This window comes from Artemia sp. Qi Xiang Cuo, chromosome 17 (genome assembly GCF_049724085.1).
Source record: "Artemia sp. Qi Xiang Cuo chromosome 17, ASM4972408v1, whole genome shotgun sequence".
In the NCBI taxonomy this organism is placed as follows: domain Eukaryota; kingdom Metazoa; phylum Arthropoda; class Branchiopoda; order Anostraca; family Artemiidae; genus Artemia; species Artemia sp. Qi Xiang Cuo.
The window spans coordinates 36,030,657-36,048,001 of NC_142810.1; the positions used below are offsets into that span (position 1 = coordinate 36,030,657).

A 17,345-nucleotide genomic window follows, 5' to 3' on the forward strand; every position below is an offset into this window, starting at 1 on the left:
TAAGCACGTCTGCTTCTCTGAGATAAGTCTCCTTGCTGAGCTGACTGTCTGGTAAATCAAATGGAAATCTGTTGGTGAGTCACATTATCTGGTAAAGTTTCAGGTGTGTGAAATAACTGTTTTTTTCAACTGTCTATTTACTCTTGATTGTATTCTCCACCCTCCCTGTTACCATGGCGTCTGCAGATTGTTGATTAAATTCAAAATATATATATATATATATATATATATATATATATATATATATATATATATATATATATATATATATATATATATATATATATATATATATATATATATATATATATATATATATATATATATATATATATATATATAACTCGTATATATATATGTATAATATTTATATAATATTTCTCATTTAATAAGATAGATTGCTCTTCGTGATCTTAATGTATTTTTAGAAGAATATGAGAGCATGGAAGATGAAGAAAATGAAGACAATGGAACTATAAGCGAAGAAGGAAGTGAAGATGGAGCAGAAGATGAAGAAATAGGTGATGATGAAAAAGTAAAAGAAACTTATTTACCTGGACAACCAATTGAAGAAGGAGAAGTATTAGTATGTGATGAGTCTGCATATATCATGCTTCATACTGCTGAAACAGGTACTTCGCATATTTAGGTATCCGAAACGAAATGACACTGTTCAAACCCTATGTAATTTTCCAGTGCTTCTTTAGGTGCAAAGCATAAGGTTCTAATCTTGTAGATTTTGTTTGTTTGTAAGCTTCTGTTCATAACAAATCTTTTATTTCAACTTAAAAAAAAATCTTTTTCATCTGAGGCAGTGAGCTGGCCTTGACCTCCAAAAATTAAAATAATACTTCTCCAAAACAGCAATATTGAAACAATTTGGTTGTTAGCTCAGGTCTTCTTAATTAGTCATTTGAACTGCCAATTCCGACAACTGAAAACATTAGTTCAAATGGAAGCCGTATCTTTTGATTAATTCAAAATTGCATTTTCCTAACACAAGCATTGCAAAAAAATTTATTTAAACCTAAAACTAGTAATAAACCTAAAAACCTAAAACTTGTAATAAAGTAATGTAATAATGAACAGAATGAAGAGAAATTCATTCTGAAAAAAAGAAAGTTAAATTAATTGCCTTTGGTTTTTTAAACTAGAGACGGTTTTGTTATGGGCCAGCTGTAAGAATGTTAAATACTGAGGGCATCAAAATGAAAACATTTACTTCCACGTGGCTTCATCTCAGGTCTTTCCATACCTGGAAACCAGGATTTTCTTTGATTTTTCTTTTGGTTGTTATGAAATATTGAAGGTTAGTTTTTGTGCTCAAAAAGTTTTACCAGTGTTTTCAGACCGAACGATGAAAACAGTATGCGAAAACTAATTTGGTAATACTTTTCGCATTTAAAAATTCAAAGATGTTGCAGAAATCTGCAAGTAAATTATTTAAAGGTACGTTTTGAGTTTTTCATTGCGCAATATTTCATATTTATCTTCCATGGAGTAGTCTAATTGTTTATCTTGTATCTACCGCCAGTCAAACTAGCCTAGGGTGAAACAAGGGTGATTTCAATCTGTCTTTGTTGCATTTGAATGTGTCATGTCTTAATTTCTTTCATTGGTTTCTGAAGTGAAACAATAAATTTAATATTTGTACTTTATGTGATACAAGTGAAGCAATAAAGTGATACTTTTGGAATGAATATATGGAATGGATAAATATGGCAAAATAGGATAATTGGTCTTTCCAAAAAGATGCTCTTACAGGCAAATCAAACACTAATGATTTTAAGTGTCTAATAATTTTGATAGTAAACAAATTAATGTCTAGCTTAGAGTTTTAGCTATTCAATGATAGTGCACTTCTTTCTAATTCTTGGTTGTAAACAGGATATGTTACAAAACTGTTAGTCTTCTAGTCATAAACTAAAATGTTAAGTTTTCTAAGACCACCCCACCCTTCCCCCACACTCTTTGAAATGCTCAGCTTGATCCCTTCAAGCTGCTCCCGTCTTGCATGTAATGTATTTTGAAAACTTGGGTGCACATAACCTCTGTTGACAGTATGCATATACGCGGCTTTTTTCAGGACTTTACCCTTGGAAAACTTCGTGCAGAAGTTGGCTTAAGGAGCGATCCTTAATAGTTCCGAACCGATCTGATAGCCAATAGCTATCTGAAAAAGATCAGGCAGAGAAAACCAAGTCTCTTCAACCACCCCTTCCAAATGAAATGGGTGGGATCGATTCATCAATCGATGGGAGGCGATTTGTTCTTTACTAAGTCAACACTTGTGTGTTGAATCGTACAGATTTCCTTTACGCATTAAAAGTCGATTAAGTAAGCAAAAGAAAATTTTCACCTATTGTATATCAAACAATACATATAACTGCTATTGAAATTTATTTGTATCATGCAATCCCAGTGTGCCCCCGAGATAAGGTTCACTACTCTTTTCCAGACTCTCATTTATAAATATTACTCTGGATAATATGGAACAGTATCACTTCCTGCCCTTTGTGAATCTAGTACCTCAGTGCTACTTAGTATGTGTGAGAGTCAACGCACTAGCATTGACTTGGTAAAGAGGAATGGGTCTCTGGATCCCTCCCAAGTGATGGGTCTTCATTTGGCTGCTTCATATAGCATCATAGGTATTAGAAACTAGGGAGTGGACTCACTCGGTCGAAAGTTAAGCTTTCGTGTGCCTTTTATAAGGGCCAAAAACTATTGGAATGCAATTGACCCCCCACTTTTGTCCTTTTTGTCGCCTGGGCACCTCATAAATCTCGTGGCATCAGCTTAAATATTTCGGGATAGATATTTCATTAAGAAAGGTTGGAAAATTCAAAGACTTAACGTCCAGAATGACAAGATCCACGCAGCCCTAAGAGCAAGGAGCAAGGGCCTCAAACTATGCCGTAAGCTCATTCTTTGCGGATACTTTTGGTGCAAAAGTGGGCATGTTGCAACTTGCTAAAGTCGCAGTTTTCTAGAAATGTGAATATATATGACTGGAGGTAAAAATTTTACTCATAACTCCCAAGCTTCCCCACAAGTGCCCCAGGCCTCTCTGTATACCTTGATGACATTGGTTAAACATTTTGAGATATACATTTTGGTCAGAAAGATAGAAAGATCTAATACATATATCTCCAAGGATCATAAGAGCAACTCAGCTCCAGAGAAAACCCTCAGATCTCTAATACATATATCTCCAGGGATGATAAGAGCGACTCAGCTTCAGAGGAGGCCCTCAGATTTAGGTGGGCATGATCCAGCTTGTTTAAGCCCAAATCATACAAGGATACTCTCCTTGGGCTTCCCAGCCAAGGTGATGACCAAAAGGATCTCAAGTCTTAAAAAAATTGTATTACTGTCGTCAAAAGGCTTGGCTATGGAACTTGGTTTATGCAGAAATTTGGCCAAAAGGGCAATACCTACATTAAAAAAATGCTTGCTGTTTAATTGGCATGAAAATACAGGGTAATAAACAAACAGCCGAGGATGTAACACAACATTTGCTCAGAAAATAACTAAGACAATAACTCTCACTTCTTACCAAGTTTGACTTAGATATGGCAACTTTTTGTTGTCTATATCCTGTGATAATAATTTAGGGACCAATTTACCCTCATCCTGTAAAGCATTGGCGCCACTATGGCACTATTCCTATCTGGTTTGGTTAAGGTCCGACTACCCATTTGGGTTGAATTGCATGGCACAGTGTTTACTGTTTTATTTGATTAATTCAACATAACAAAAAACATATACCCCCAACAGAGAGCAGAGCTCGTGAAATTGGGTAACACAAGACAGCGCGTCGCAGCAACTCTAGAAATTATCGGTTGTTGGTTTCTCCTTTGACCTTTGAGCCTCCCTGGTTTGCCCTTATTTCTCCCTAAGGGTTACGCGGATAAGCTATCAGTTTTCTGACAATCATTCTGTTTGTAGAAGTCCTTTTCTAAACTTTCTCTGGTTCGAAGGTTAGTCAGGAATAATTTATAATTAAAAGCTATATCAATTAAAGTGTAGAAATGGAGGGATGCCTATCCTCTGTCTTTTTTTTTAGAATGACCAGATCTTAGAGTAAAGTCAAAACATTGGTCACCACTGTGACGTCCAAAGTAAAGCAAAGAAAAGTGTTAAAAAATTGTATGTGTCTTTCATTTTGACGTTAGTATTAGACCATTTACAAGTTCAAATTTAACCAAAAGGCCATCTTTTTTAAAAAAAATTTTTTGCATCTTTTTTGGTTTTATCCTTTAGTTGCAGTTGTAAAGTTAGTATCCAGGCTGACAATACACAAAGATTTAAAGCCAGATTCTATTTTTATAATGGAAATCATTGGAGTCATTTAATTGAAAATGGGAAATTTAATAAAAGAAGAAACCCTACACCCTCTTACTGAAAATTTATAAGAAATATCAAATTCAAATAGGTTTCGCTTCAAGAAATGGTAATAACTGAACTTTCTAAGGGCCAGATTTAGATAATAACGCCACAAGCAGTCGCAGGAGACCCAACTATGATAATAGGCAAATGGTGACTCGGGTTAATAGTAAGAGAAACTCATAAAAAAGGAATTTTGACATAAATTAATGCATCTAAAGAATTGGATTTTTATGCCGAATCCAAATATATAAAATCCACCAAGTTAATACTACCCATTGAAAGCTGTGAGCCTGAGGAAATTTGCCGTATTTTTGAAAAAGAGGGGACCCCCCCCCCCCAAAACAGGCAAGTGACCTTACCATTGGCGTGAAAGTCACACCATTAGATACCACATATCAAAGAACAACAATGTAGAGGTTTCAAGCTCCTATCTACAAAAATATGTAATTTTGTATTTTGTTTCTCCAGAAGAAAGATCACAGATGCGTGTTTGTTGTTTTTTTTTTTTCCAGGGGCGATCGTATCGAACCAGCTGTTTGCCCTCTGATCACTTTTGACTATTAAAAGGGCACTAGAACTTCTGATTTCGATTTGAATGAGCCTCCTCCAAAGTTTATATGACCCCCCCTTTCATAAAAATCTTATATGTTGACAATGAGCAACTTCGATAACTTACGGCCATTGTCCCGGGCCTGGGGGGAGGGGGTTGTCAAACCTGGAGGCATAGTTTTTTTACCTTTTGACTATTTTGAACAAAATGGTTATCTCAAAATTTTGATCGGAAGCATTTATCATTAGGAAAAGGGGAAACATTTGTTTCTGGGTGTACCCGAAAAAGCTAAGGACATTAAGGTGAAACCTTATAGAATGTTGAGGGGTAAATTATACTAAATCAAAAGGGACTATGTACATCCAGTTTATTGAAAAGGAGGATCCGCAAAATGTTAAAAACAGCTCAGGGTATTTAGTTGAAACTTGGGATATGTTTAGAGGGATGTTGAAAAGTGGCTGAAGGGTCGCCAGCCCCCTCCCATGCCCTTTTAGCTGCCCTCCCTCCAAAAATATTTCATCAAAATTAAAAAATAGTCATCTTGTTCAAAATAATCAAAAGCTCCAACAATTGTGTCTATGGAGATAACATAGCCTATCACAGCTTTGAAGAGGAATACTGAACACAATAAAACACACTGTGTGTGTGCTGGTTGTCAGAAGGATGTATCCTCAATATATAAGGAAGGGCTGATGGTATTAAGTTGAAAATTTCAGGGGATGTTGAAGAGCTATTGGAGGGCAACTAGCCCCTTTTGACCTTTTTAGTGGCTCCCTTCCCTCATCAGTAATCAAAATTTTGAATAAGCGATTTTGTTCAGAATAGTCGAAAGCTCTAGTAACTATGCCTCTGGGAATACAATGCCCCCCACAACCCCCAGGGCAGGGATTACGTAACTTGCCCTTTTTTTCATGCAGGGTTCATCATTAGGAAAAGGGGGGATGTATATTCTAGGTGTATTCGAAAAGGCTAAGGATATTAAGGTGAAACTTTGAGCAAGAGTGCGACTAAAGGGAGATGGAGGGCTGGACTCCCCCTCAAAGTTTCAAGGCTTGGGCACGCAGTGCCGACGCATTGGAACTTTAGGCGTCTTTCGCGTATTAATTTGAGGGGCATGTTACTTTGACGAATGTTGAGGGGCATGTTAAACGAAATCTAAAGATACTTTGTGCATCCTGTTTATCAAAGAGGTTTATCTGCAATATCACAATAACAGCTGAGGGCATTAAGTATAAACGTCCAGGTCATGTTGAGGAGGATGTCAAAAGTGGTCGGAGGGCATCCAGTCCCTCTCCCATTCGTTTTTAGCTGCCCTCCCTCAGAAGATATTTGATCAACCCCTCACAGCCCTAGGGCAAATTTAGTAAGTTATATAACTTGCCCATCGTTTATAGACAAAGTTGGATATTGGGTAAAGGGGCATATTTGATCCTGGGTCTCCAAAAAGGCTAAGATTATTATGGTAATCGTTTTAGAAAAGTTGAGGTGGACGTCAAAAAAAATCAGAGCACACTATACATAGGGGGGTTGTCAAAAGGACACAACAGCAATAACTTATGAACGGTTAAGGGTATTAAGTTGAAACTTTAAAGGTAGGTGGAGAGGGATGTTGAAAAAGGAACGAAAGGTGGTTACCCCTCCCCCCTCTTAACACTGATAGAAATCTTAAAAATCGTTTTTGTTTAAAATAGTCACAAAGTGTAATTGCTAGGCCTCTGGGGATGCCATGCCCCCACAGTCCCTGGGGCAAATAATGCAAATTAGGCAATAAGTCCATTTTTTTTACATGTAGGATTTGTCATTGGGAAAGGAGGGAATGTTTTATTCTCGGTGCGTCCAAAAAGGCTAAATATGTTGTGGCAGAATTTCGGCAATTGTTTAGGATTATGCCTAGCTAAATTAAAAGAAACTATAAGTATCCAAGTTATCAAAAATGCATATCTGTAATACATTAGAAAAGGGTAAGGGTATTAACTTGAAACTTCCAGGGCCACTAATACTATTCCTACTAGTGTCGCTGCAAATGAGACTGGTTGCGACTACAAATGTGACTACCTCCAACTCTGACTGCTTGCAACTGCTACTACATCTACTTTTGACGACTTACAGGTAACGTTGAGGGGTATGTTGAACTTGGAAATTTTAATGTTTAAAAAAAATCTCTTTGATGTTGAAATGCGGAATGTTGAAAAACTTGAAACTTTGGCAATCAAAATCGAACTGTCATTAACTAAAAAAAAAAAACTTTCCGAAAAAGAAGTTTTTCCAAAAAGTAAAGAGGCATATTAAGCTTAAGACGAGCAGAAATTTTGGCAACTTCCCCCTTCTTTAACTGTAAAGGTCCAAAGTCTACTGAGTCATTTGCGCTTTCTGAAGAATGAATCGCATTACAAATGTTTTCTTTTGTACTTACATCATTGAAAATAAAAACTACAGTAAAATAAAATCATGAATTACTAAGTTTTTCAGCCATTAGTTCAATATTTATCCAATATTTATCAATTATTTAGTTTAATTTTATTAGTTCATTCCATGGACCATTCAAGGTACATATAGTTTTCAATAAAACGCAAGTGACGCAATAGGTTTTTTTTTTAGTTAGGGAAGGGGGCAGTTGCCAAACTCTTCTTTGTAGTAATTTTTGTTCGTTTCAAGTTTGGTTTGAATATTCAGTTTAAGCTTTACTGATTTTAAGATTTGCTTATTAATTTGTATTAGTACCGGTTGTATTTTTTTTTTTTTTTTTTTTGTTATGATTATTTATTTAATTTCTGTTGGTTTTTGGTTTCATTTATTCTTTAATATAATTTATGGTGGTTTTAATTTTGAATTTTTATATTAAATTATTTCTTCTCGTTTTAAGCTCAATATGGATTTTTGCTTTTCTTTGTAAAACTTCTTTTTTGGAAAGTTTTTTTTTAATTAATAAAAAAAAGAGATACACAGAGACCAGTGATACAAATGCTAAAATAATATTTTCTCTTGGTAGACTCAAACCAAGGGTTTTTGACCAGGGTGATTCCAATGGTGTGCTTTTCATTTTCGTCTGTCGCAACATTCAAGGGGTCTCGAGCTCTTTTTCAAAATTCAGATAAACTTGTTTTGTAATAATAACCCAATCAACCAAAATAGTGCGGACTATTCAACAATCAGCTTTCAATGAAAAATTTTCACACAAGACATTTTTTTTAACATGATTTGAAATTTTTGGCTACTATGGGTCGTAGTAAGCCCTTTAATATATTGTAGCTTTTACTGATGCCATGATCTAGTCATCAATGAACAACACCGTACTGAGCTGATAATACCCTTGTAATTGTGTCTTACAAATTCCTAGCATCTAATCAAACAGTTCGTGGTAACCAACTGTAAGTACGGAGCAACCCGGCTCAATGGTAACCATAACTCTAAAAAATGGAATTTTGATACCAATAGATACATCAAGAGAATCAGATTTAAATGCTGATTTCAAATATATAAGTTTCATCAAGTCTAGTCTTACCCATCAAAAGTTACGCGCCTGAGAAAATTTAGCTGATTTTAAAATAAAGGGGGAAAGACCCCCTAAAAGCTATAGAACCTTAATGAAAATCCCACCATCATATTCAGCGTATCAGAGAACCCTACTGTAGAAGTTTCAAGCACCTAACTACAAAAATGTGGAATTTTGTATTTTTGCCAGAGGAAAGATCACGGATGCGTGTTTATTATTATTTTTTTTTTCAGGGGTGATTGTATCGACCCAGTGGTCCTAGAATATCGTGGGAGGGCTCATTGGAACGGAATTTAAAAGTTCTAGTGCCCTTTTTAAGGGACCAAAAAAATGGAGGGCAACTAGGCCCTCTCCCACGCTCATTTTTTTCCCAAAGTCACCCGATCAAAATTTTGAGATAGGCATTTTGTTCAGCATGGTCGAAAATGCGATAACAATGTCTTTTAGGATGACTTAATCCCCCGAAGTCCCCGGGGGGAGGGCTGAAAGTTATGAACATTACTCTAATGTTAACATATAGTATTGGTTATTGGGAAGTATACAGACGTTTTCAGGGGGATTTTTTCTCGTAGGGGGTGGGAGGGGTGGGTCGGGGGTTATATGGGAGGATCTTTCCTGAAGGAAGTTTTCATCGGGGAAGGGACATTGCTATGGAAGGGGTGCCGGATTTCCCAGCATTATTAAAGAAAAAGATCAGAAATTAAATATAAAAAAAAGTTTTTCAACTGAAAGTAAGGAGCAACATCAAAACTTAAAAAGAACAGAAATTATTACGTATATGATTGGGTTCGCCCCCTAGTCAAGACCTCGCTAGTCAATACCTCGTCAAAAAAACAAGTTTTTCAACTGATCAACTGATTTTCATTAAGGGGTCATTTTTAAAGAATTGGAAAAAAAATCGAACTTTTGCTTAAAGAGCAAGGTATTGACTAGGGGGCGAACCCCCTAATATACGTGTTAAAAATCTATGAATATAGAAGTTCGTTACGTAAGTTAATTCGTAAGTTGCGTGTATTTATTACTAATAAAGAAGTTCGTGAATAAAATGAGATAAGTTTCGAGATAGCCATTTAATAAAATAAAAGTAAAATTAATATGCAAATTCTGTTTTAATTATTCATGTACGGTGAGCCAAAATCAAAACCAGCATAAATTCAAAAACGTTCAAAAATTAAATAAACAAACAAGTTTTTTTAGCTGAAAGTAAGGAACAACGTTAAAACTTAAAACGAACAGAAATTATTCCGTATATGAAGGGGCTGTCCCCTCCTCAATGCCTCGCTCTTTGCGCTAAAGTTTGACTTTCTCACAACTCTTTTTTTTTAACAATACAAAAACTTTAGCGTAAAGAGCGAGGCGTTGAGGAGGGGACAGCCCCCTTCATATACGGAATAATTTCTGTTCGTTTTAAGTTTTAACGTCGTTCCTTACTTTCAGTTAAAAAAACTTGTTTTTTTCATTTAATTCTTTAGATAGATGGATAGATAGATCTGCATTTTCCAATAAAATAAACCATAATCGCATTTTGCCTATCTGGAAAGGTAATGAAGCCTGACAGGGATATTGGTTAGTATTGCTTTAACGATTACCGATTTCAATTACTGAACACAATTATACTAAACTACTCGTGTGTTTAATACCGTTAACACGATTATAACCTACTTGATGTTACTCACCAAAATACCTCCCTCAGGCCTGCTACCAAGTCAGATTTTCAACAAAAAGTCAGAAATTTAGCCAAGTCAGAAAAAAGGGTCAGGAATTTGGAGGTAAGTCAGAAAAGGCCAGATTCTTCCCTTTTTTTGGCAAGCTCATACTTCAAATAGGACACAATTTTGTGTTTTCGTCACAAAAGGTATGCAAGATCGCTTTTGTCTTTTCTTCATAAAATTCATTGCTAGGATTGATTATCCTTGTTGATTTTTATTTTCTTTTTGTAATTTCCAACTGATGCTCTTTTCTTAATGCTTTTCTGAATCTCAAAGAAGAAAAGTGGGTTTGGCTAAACATTTCTCTTTGAAGCTAAGCTAGAAGCTACTGGCTAGTATCTTCTGATGTATTGAATTCGTTTGCTACAAACTCCAAATCTATTGAATTCGTTCTTCAGGAGAAAGCAAGTTATCAAGTCGGTTTTTTGTCTGCTAATCAGTTTTGTTTCAGTTTTTCCGACCATAAAAGTCAGAAAAGTCCGATTTTTTCCCGAATATTTTTGGTCCCAGCCCTGCTCTTGAGATGAAAGGAACATCCTTGCCCTTGACTTGAAACGGGAACGCTAGTTTTTTTTTCACATAGTCAAGCTGTATATTCCAGACATAAGTGTACCATAATGATGAATTACAAAAGGTACCCTTGTGGTACTCCTAAACTGATGAGATGTATTGTCCCCATTTTGAGTATTATGATCATGAGAAAATTGCAACTTGGCAGTCGCGAACTTGGGATACATCTATGAAATGATTATTTTAAAATGGCTATAAGTTGGGAATTCATTAGAATCATCAAATTCAAATAATAGTTTCACAGTTTTTTTTTTAATTTGTACCCTTTTTTAAACATGTTTCAAAATTACATGTCAAAATTGTATCATCAGGTTTCCCCGAGGAAACTGCTTGATTTTTCAGCTATCGCAATTGAATGATTCTTTATATTGTTTCCTCAGTCAATAACTCTAAATATTTTGTTGTTGTTACTCTTTTTATGGTATTTCCTTTAACTGTGATATGGTCATTTCCTTCACTCGACGAGAGTCTAGAAATATCATGAAGAAATTTATAGACATATTATGAATTAGTTGATTTTCAAAAAAAAGAAGTAACATACTGTTTTGAGTTTAGCTTAAAATTGATCAACTCGTACGAGCCATTTTCTTAAGATTGAAGTATTTTATATCTGCATTAGAGTGAGATAACTGCTTCGTTTACTTCCTTTCCAGGGTCACCATGCTTGAGCTTCGATATTATAAGGGACCCTCTTGGGGATAACAGAACTGATTTCCCAGTTACTACATATATAGTCGCTGGTACGCAATCAATGAAGACTGTAACCAACAAAGTACTTGTTATGAAGGTAGGCTGATTTTGTGTTTCTGAATGTGAAGACAGCCTTATAGGGTAACATTTCCGCAAATTGACAGAATATTTGCATAAACTGAACTATGTGAACTGTGTTTAAACAAACTAAGTCAGAACTTGTTGTTTTGACAGCCTTGGAAAAATCTAGGCCACCTATTGGTGTCTTATTCCAACTTATTACGTCCGGAATGTTCTGGAAAGGTTCATATTACAACAAACTCTAGCACTCGTCATAATATTTTGTTCTTCCTATTTTTGTCTTTGAAAGAAACCTAGGGTCTTATGATTATCGCAATATGTCAAGTAAGACGAAATTGTGCTGAAAGGATCCAACTAACAACCCTTAACTGGGAGACCTTGATTTGAAATATTAACTTAAAACAGTGAAATCAAATGTATAGTTCATTTTGGGGATTTTTGTGTTTAACTTGGCTGCAAGTCAGTAGCATTCTTGACCATGTGTCAAGAATGCAAAAAATTTACAAGCATGCGAAAATTTACATGCTTTGGAAGTCGACTTTCTTGAAAAATCGTTTGATTCGAATGAAACTGGGAATTCATCCACGTCCCTATTTACTGTATTTGCAGCTAATTTCTTGAAAATAAAAAGAAAAGAATGGCCTGATAAAATTGAAGATCTAAGACTCTAGAGGACCGTAGCTTTCAAATTGGTACCTGACTGGACAACGTCAAAGCTCATCAGGTTTAAGCCTCTTGCTCGAAAACTGAAGCTGATATCTATTTGGGAATTGGGCAAATGTGGTGGTTAAGACATTGGCTTTCTTCTGCTATAACCTAGTGTATACGCAAAAACTCTGTTTTAAGTAAAGTATTAACCTCCCCTAATTCTGACATTGAGTTACCAATGGTGAAATCAGATTTTTTTTTTCTATCAGATCTTTTTTCATGAGTTTTGACTACAGCAAAAGAAAAAGTCGAAAAAAAATTAATCAAGATTTGAGAGGAAGTCAAAAAATGAACTTAGGTCTACCCTAGATCTAGGCCTTGTGGGCAAATAAGCCTATATATTGAGTGAATTTCGATGCACCTGTTTCAAAAATGAGCATTATATGAATATCAAAACTAGTGAAATTTCAGTCTAAAAGAGGGTAAAACAAGATTACCATGAATTTAAAATCTTAGACTTTTTATGGACATAATAAAATTATAAAGCCTTGTTTTTACGTCTAACAGAAAACGAGCGGTGGGGTTGCTTCATTTATTCCACCCGTTCCAAAAAGGAAATATAACTTTTTGAAAACTGGAAAATCTTAGATATTGGGTTTTGGCAGAGGACAGCCGACTTAACCGACAAAATGTTCTCTTTTTTCCCTGTATGTAGTGCTACCTGATTGTTATATTGACTTTTTTTAAGGAGGCAATTTTGTCTTCTTGACAAATAGATATTTATCAAAATTTTGTAACAAGCTATTTAATTTTAGATGAGCAATTTACATAAGACATGTAATGATGATGATGAAAGTACTGATGAAGAAGAAGATGAAGAACAGCCTGAGATAAAGCCGAATTTAGACACTGCAATTTTACCTCATTATGGGGCTGTAAATAGGATAAGGGTCTGTAATTATACCTGTTAGCTATCCACTCCTTATCTAAATGTATAAAAGAAAGGGTCTACCTTCTTATCAGCCCTCTCCAGGTTTTGCAGCTAAACTAATAAAGCCAGAAACGCGAATCTTTTGTAGAACAGTTGTTGAACAACGACAATGCAAGATATTGTGTAAGAAAAAAAAATAATTACATATAAACGCTATTCAAAAAATGGGTATTAATTAGTAGGCCTATCTTAATATTTCTTTTTACAAATTTCATGTGTTCTAATAAGAGTGAAGTTCTGAAAAAAAAAATACGTACATAGAGTTTTCCAATAGATAACATTCTGAACGTGGCATGATCGAAAGAAAGCTATATTGTAATGTGGCCCAAAAAAGAAGCTAAGAGTCTAAAGAAAAGCAATTGAAGAGCTAGAAGAAACAAAAAAAAGTCAAGAAGCTGACAGGAAAAGGAAGGCCGAAAAAAGCGCAACCGAGGATGGAGAGGGAATAGAAGCGGGTGAAAGTCGAAAGCCATAGCAAACAGAGAACCAAAGACCTGATTATACGGGTTGGACACATCAAGTTTTGGGTGTAAATGCTAGTGTATAAAAATGAAAGCTTCAACTGACAAATCTACACTTTATTGATTAACATTGTTTTGGGAAAATACTGTAATTTTAGCATCGCATGAAATCATAACTTATCAAATGTTTAGGTGAATGGCTTCGCCTGTCCAATCACAAAGTAAATAAGTCTAGTAGTGATTGTGAGTCACAACGCTTTTAAAGACTTTAAAAGAATTAATATTGCTTAGAATGATGCCAAGTGCTGGGAAAAAAGAATAGTATGCTGATGCTTTAAATTGATCCTATTGCAGATGAGTGCATAGATTAAAATATTGCTCCTAGTTATTAGGAGTGTATTAATCTGCTCTTACTCGATTTATTAATGTGTGACTGGCATGTAAAGCAAATAAATTTAACATTGCTCGGGCCATAATAAATTTTTAAATAACATAAAGGTAGATGGATGTCACGTTATGATTAATGTAACAACAAAAGTATTTTCAGCCACAAAATAGTAAAATCGTTTTAACTTGCAGGTTTTTTTTTTGCAGAATTAAGTTTTATTACTTTGTACATTTTTTCACAGCAAAGGGATTATTTTAATCTAATTCTGTCTGAAATTTCTTCAGAACCATTATTTGGGAATCAATGTGTCTAATTTTTTTGGACAAATAGTAATAGTGTAGAGTTCCTCAACTTAAGGAAGGTAAATATGATAGATTAAGATACGATCCAGTTGCTGTCAAAGTCCTTTTTTATTCGTATTCTGTTTTTAACTTCAAGGTAATTTTTAGATTGGCAAATAGTTCTACTTAAGAATTGGAAAATGTAGCTTATTTGGGTTTTCCTGAATGCTACCCAAAATAAAGGACTGCCGTTTCGACCTTCTTCAGACTCTGCTGTTGGCTAAGAATTAAAATTGGGTGGACATATAATCATTTTTTTGTAAAAGATTTTACTGTTTTTATTCACATTTTATGCTTTTTCTATATTTTTCATTTATAAAAATATAGTATATTTTTCATATTTAAAAATATAATATATTTTTCAGACATGGTAAATATGAGGAAAACGGAGAAGAGCATTTAATTGTCAAGTTTCACATTGTCGGAACTCGAAGAAGAGCTAAAAAAAGCTAAAAAAAGGAGCTAAAACAACCCAAAAAAAGTTGGGTGTAGTGGACAAGCTGATCATTCTCACACATTTGTTATCGTAGTCATTGTTCTTCAGAAGTTGTTCAGTGAAAATAATTCTCAGACCGACGCACCGGCTAACACTTTTCCGTAATTTCACCTTTCTGCTTTGACCAATTCCTCCAAATCGTAAGACAGATTGAGCCACATTTCATAATCCCAACCCATCAGAATCTTATTCCCCCTTCCCTCCCTTAGGCTTCTACCTATCCTTGTGATTTTTTTATTATAGAGATCTCGTCTTGAGCATTTTTAAAACGTAATTTTTTTTTATTTAATACCTAATTATTTTATTTTATATTGTGCATTTTATGTTGAGCATTTTTAATAAATTTTTAGTTTAGAAATTTATTATTATTTTTTTTTAATTAATTTTTTTTTTTTTTTATTATAAGTTTAACTTATTTAATTTATAAATTTAATAAATAAATTTTTAATTTATTTTACATTGAGAATTTTTTTTATTACAGAGATCTCGTCTTTGAGCATTTTTAAAAGTATACCTAATGGACTTTAAGTAATTTAAGATCTTTCCAGGTCAATTGACCAAGATGTATACATTTTGCATCAAAGTTAGCTTAATCCTGTTTTGATAAATTAATCCCTAACAGTTTGTGAGAGTACTTGAACAAAAGCTCGTTATGTTTCTGAAAAATGTCTACCAAATCTTCTTCTCCTCTCATTCTGTGTTCATACTTCTCTCCATACTAAGTGTTCCGAGTACCTAATGATTTAGTATCTCTTCCTATAGGATTCCACTGCAAGCCATTGTTTTTGGAAAGCTATTCAAAATCATAGGAGCAGATGAAACTCTTGAAACTGCTAACTTAACTTCTTAAGTTTTTGATCGGTGTAACTTTCTTCTGAGAAAATAATAAACAGTTAGTTTATCGATAAACTCTTTTAAGTGATTTAGTTTAAACGATAAACTCAAACTATTTGAAAGTCTAAGCGATAAACTCAATTATTGAAAATTTGTGTTCTCTCTTTTTGTTTGTGAAAAAAAAAAGTTTTTTGAAATGACATTAAGGCTGACATTAACTTTGAAACTACTACTACTACTAACAACTCACCGCAGCACCAAGCTACCTGAAATCAACACAGCTACGCAAGCTCATCCTCCATCCTAATCTATTCAAAGAATTCCTCTTTACACTCTCCCAGGAAGTTCCCATTTCCCTTAATTCTTTCCTTACGACATCCTCCCACCCCAACCGTAAACGACCTGCTTTCCGTTTAGCCTTAGACGGTTGGCCGAAAAGGACAATCTTTAGGAATCTGTCATCCATCATCCGTAGAACGTGTCCGCAGAAAGTAGAAAGGTCGAAAAAATAGAAGAATTTATCCTATAGTTAAGAATTGCTCTCCTCCCCCCTCAACTCCCCAGTCTTCACACTGAAGTTTGACTGTTGCTTAACGTTCGAGCTGGAAACTTTATTGCTTAAATGACATGCCAATAAAATAAATAAATCCTTCCGTTATCGAGATATTGTTGGAAAAATAATTGAACTTGCTGCCATATTGCTCTTATGTTAGAGCGTTTTCTCTTTAGCCCATTGACTATTTTAGCATTTGGACCATTTTCCCCCTCTATTTTCTATGCAGTTTGCCCGTTTTGGGCGGGTTAGGATTGGGGTATGGCCGGAAGCTGTGTTGGCCTCAGGTAGCTTAGTACTACAATAATTGGCAAATAGTAGGGATTGGCTATCCCCCTCCGTTCTCCTCACATGATGGATGCTCTTTATTCGTTTTCTGTTTTGATGTTGCTCTTTATTTTTATTCAAAAAAACTTGTTTTATTGTCTTTGTTTCTGTTCGTGAATAATGTCCTATTCAGGGTTATGCGAAATGTATAGGAGGCTACTCCAACCCCATCAGCCTGCTGCTGTTTACGTTAGTTAAATTTTGCGTGAAGATGTCCGCCTCCCCTTTGTAAAAATTTCTTTGGTTCATTTTAATTTGGATTATTTCTTATTCCCTCACTCTCTTTCTCTCTCTCCTCTTCTTCTTGTTTAAGAATCTGTAATCATAACCACATCAAAAGAACTTCCATCGTTCTTTTTTCCTTTTGGTTGGCATTTTAATCAGCTCGGCTGTGGTAATTCGAAACTCGTTATATGACATTTTGTCAGAATAATAAAATATCCCCTACATTGAATGACTCAAACCTTTTAGACCGTCCCGTTTTACATTATCTCATTTTTCTCTTCAAATATTTCTGAATTATAACATTTTTCAAAATATGGTCTCGAATAGTATGAGGTTCTTTTTCCATTTCTGAATTGATTTGTCTCTTAAAATATTTCCGAATTATAACTTTTTCAAATTTTTTTTTTTCATTTCTAAACAGGCTTCACTCAGTAATTAAAAGCTGCTTTCCAGCAATTGAAACGTCGATGAGACGCCCTATGTGCCATCAGGAGGATCTCTCTCTTTCTCTTTCTCTCTCTCTCTCTCTCTCTCTCTCTCTCTCTCTCTCTCTCTCTCTTTCTTACTCTCTTTCTCGTTCTCTCTCCCTCTTGAAA

General features: G+C 34.8%; 1 protein-coding gene across 1 annotated transcript in view; it reads left to right on the forward strand.

Moving 5' to 3' along the window:
• l(2)09851 (WD repeat-containing protein 1 l(2)09851) overlaps positions 1-17,345 on the forward strand; it is a 100,022-nt gene that overhangs the window by 27,670 nt on the left and 55,007 nt on the right. The window contains exons 2-4 of the mRNA XM_089103681.1: positions 429-632; positions 11,368-11,501; positions 12,949-13,083. Coding sequence (XP_088959807.1) covers positions 429-632; positions 11,368-11,501; positions 12,949-13,083 — 473 coding nt within the window. The remainder of the gene's footprint in view (positions 1-428; positions 633-11,367; positions 11,502-12,948; positions 13,084-17,345) is intronic.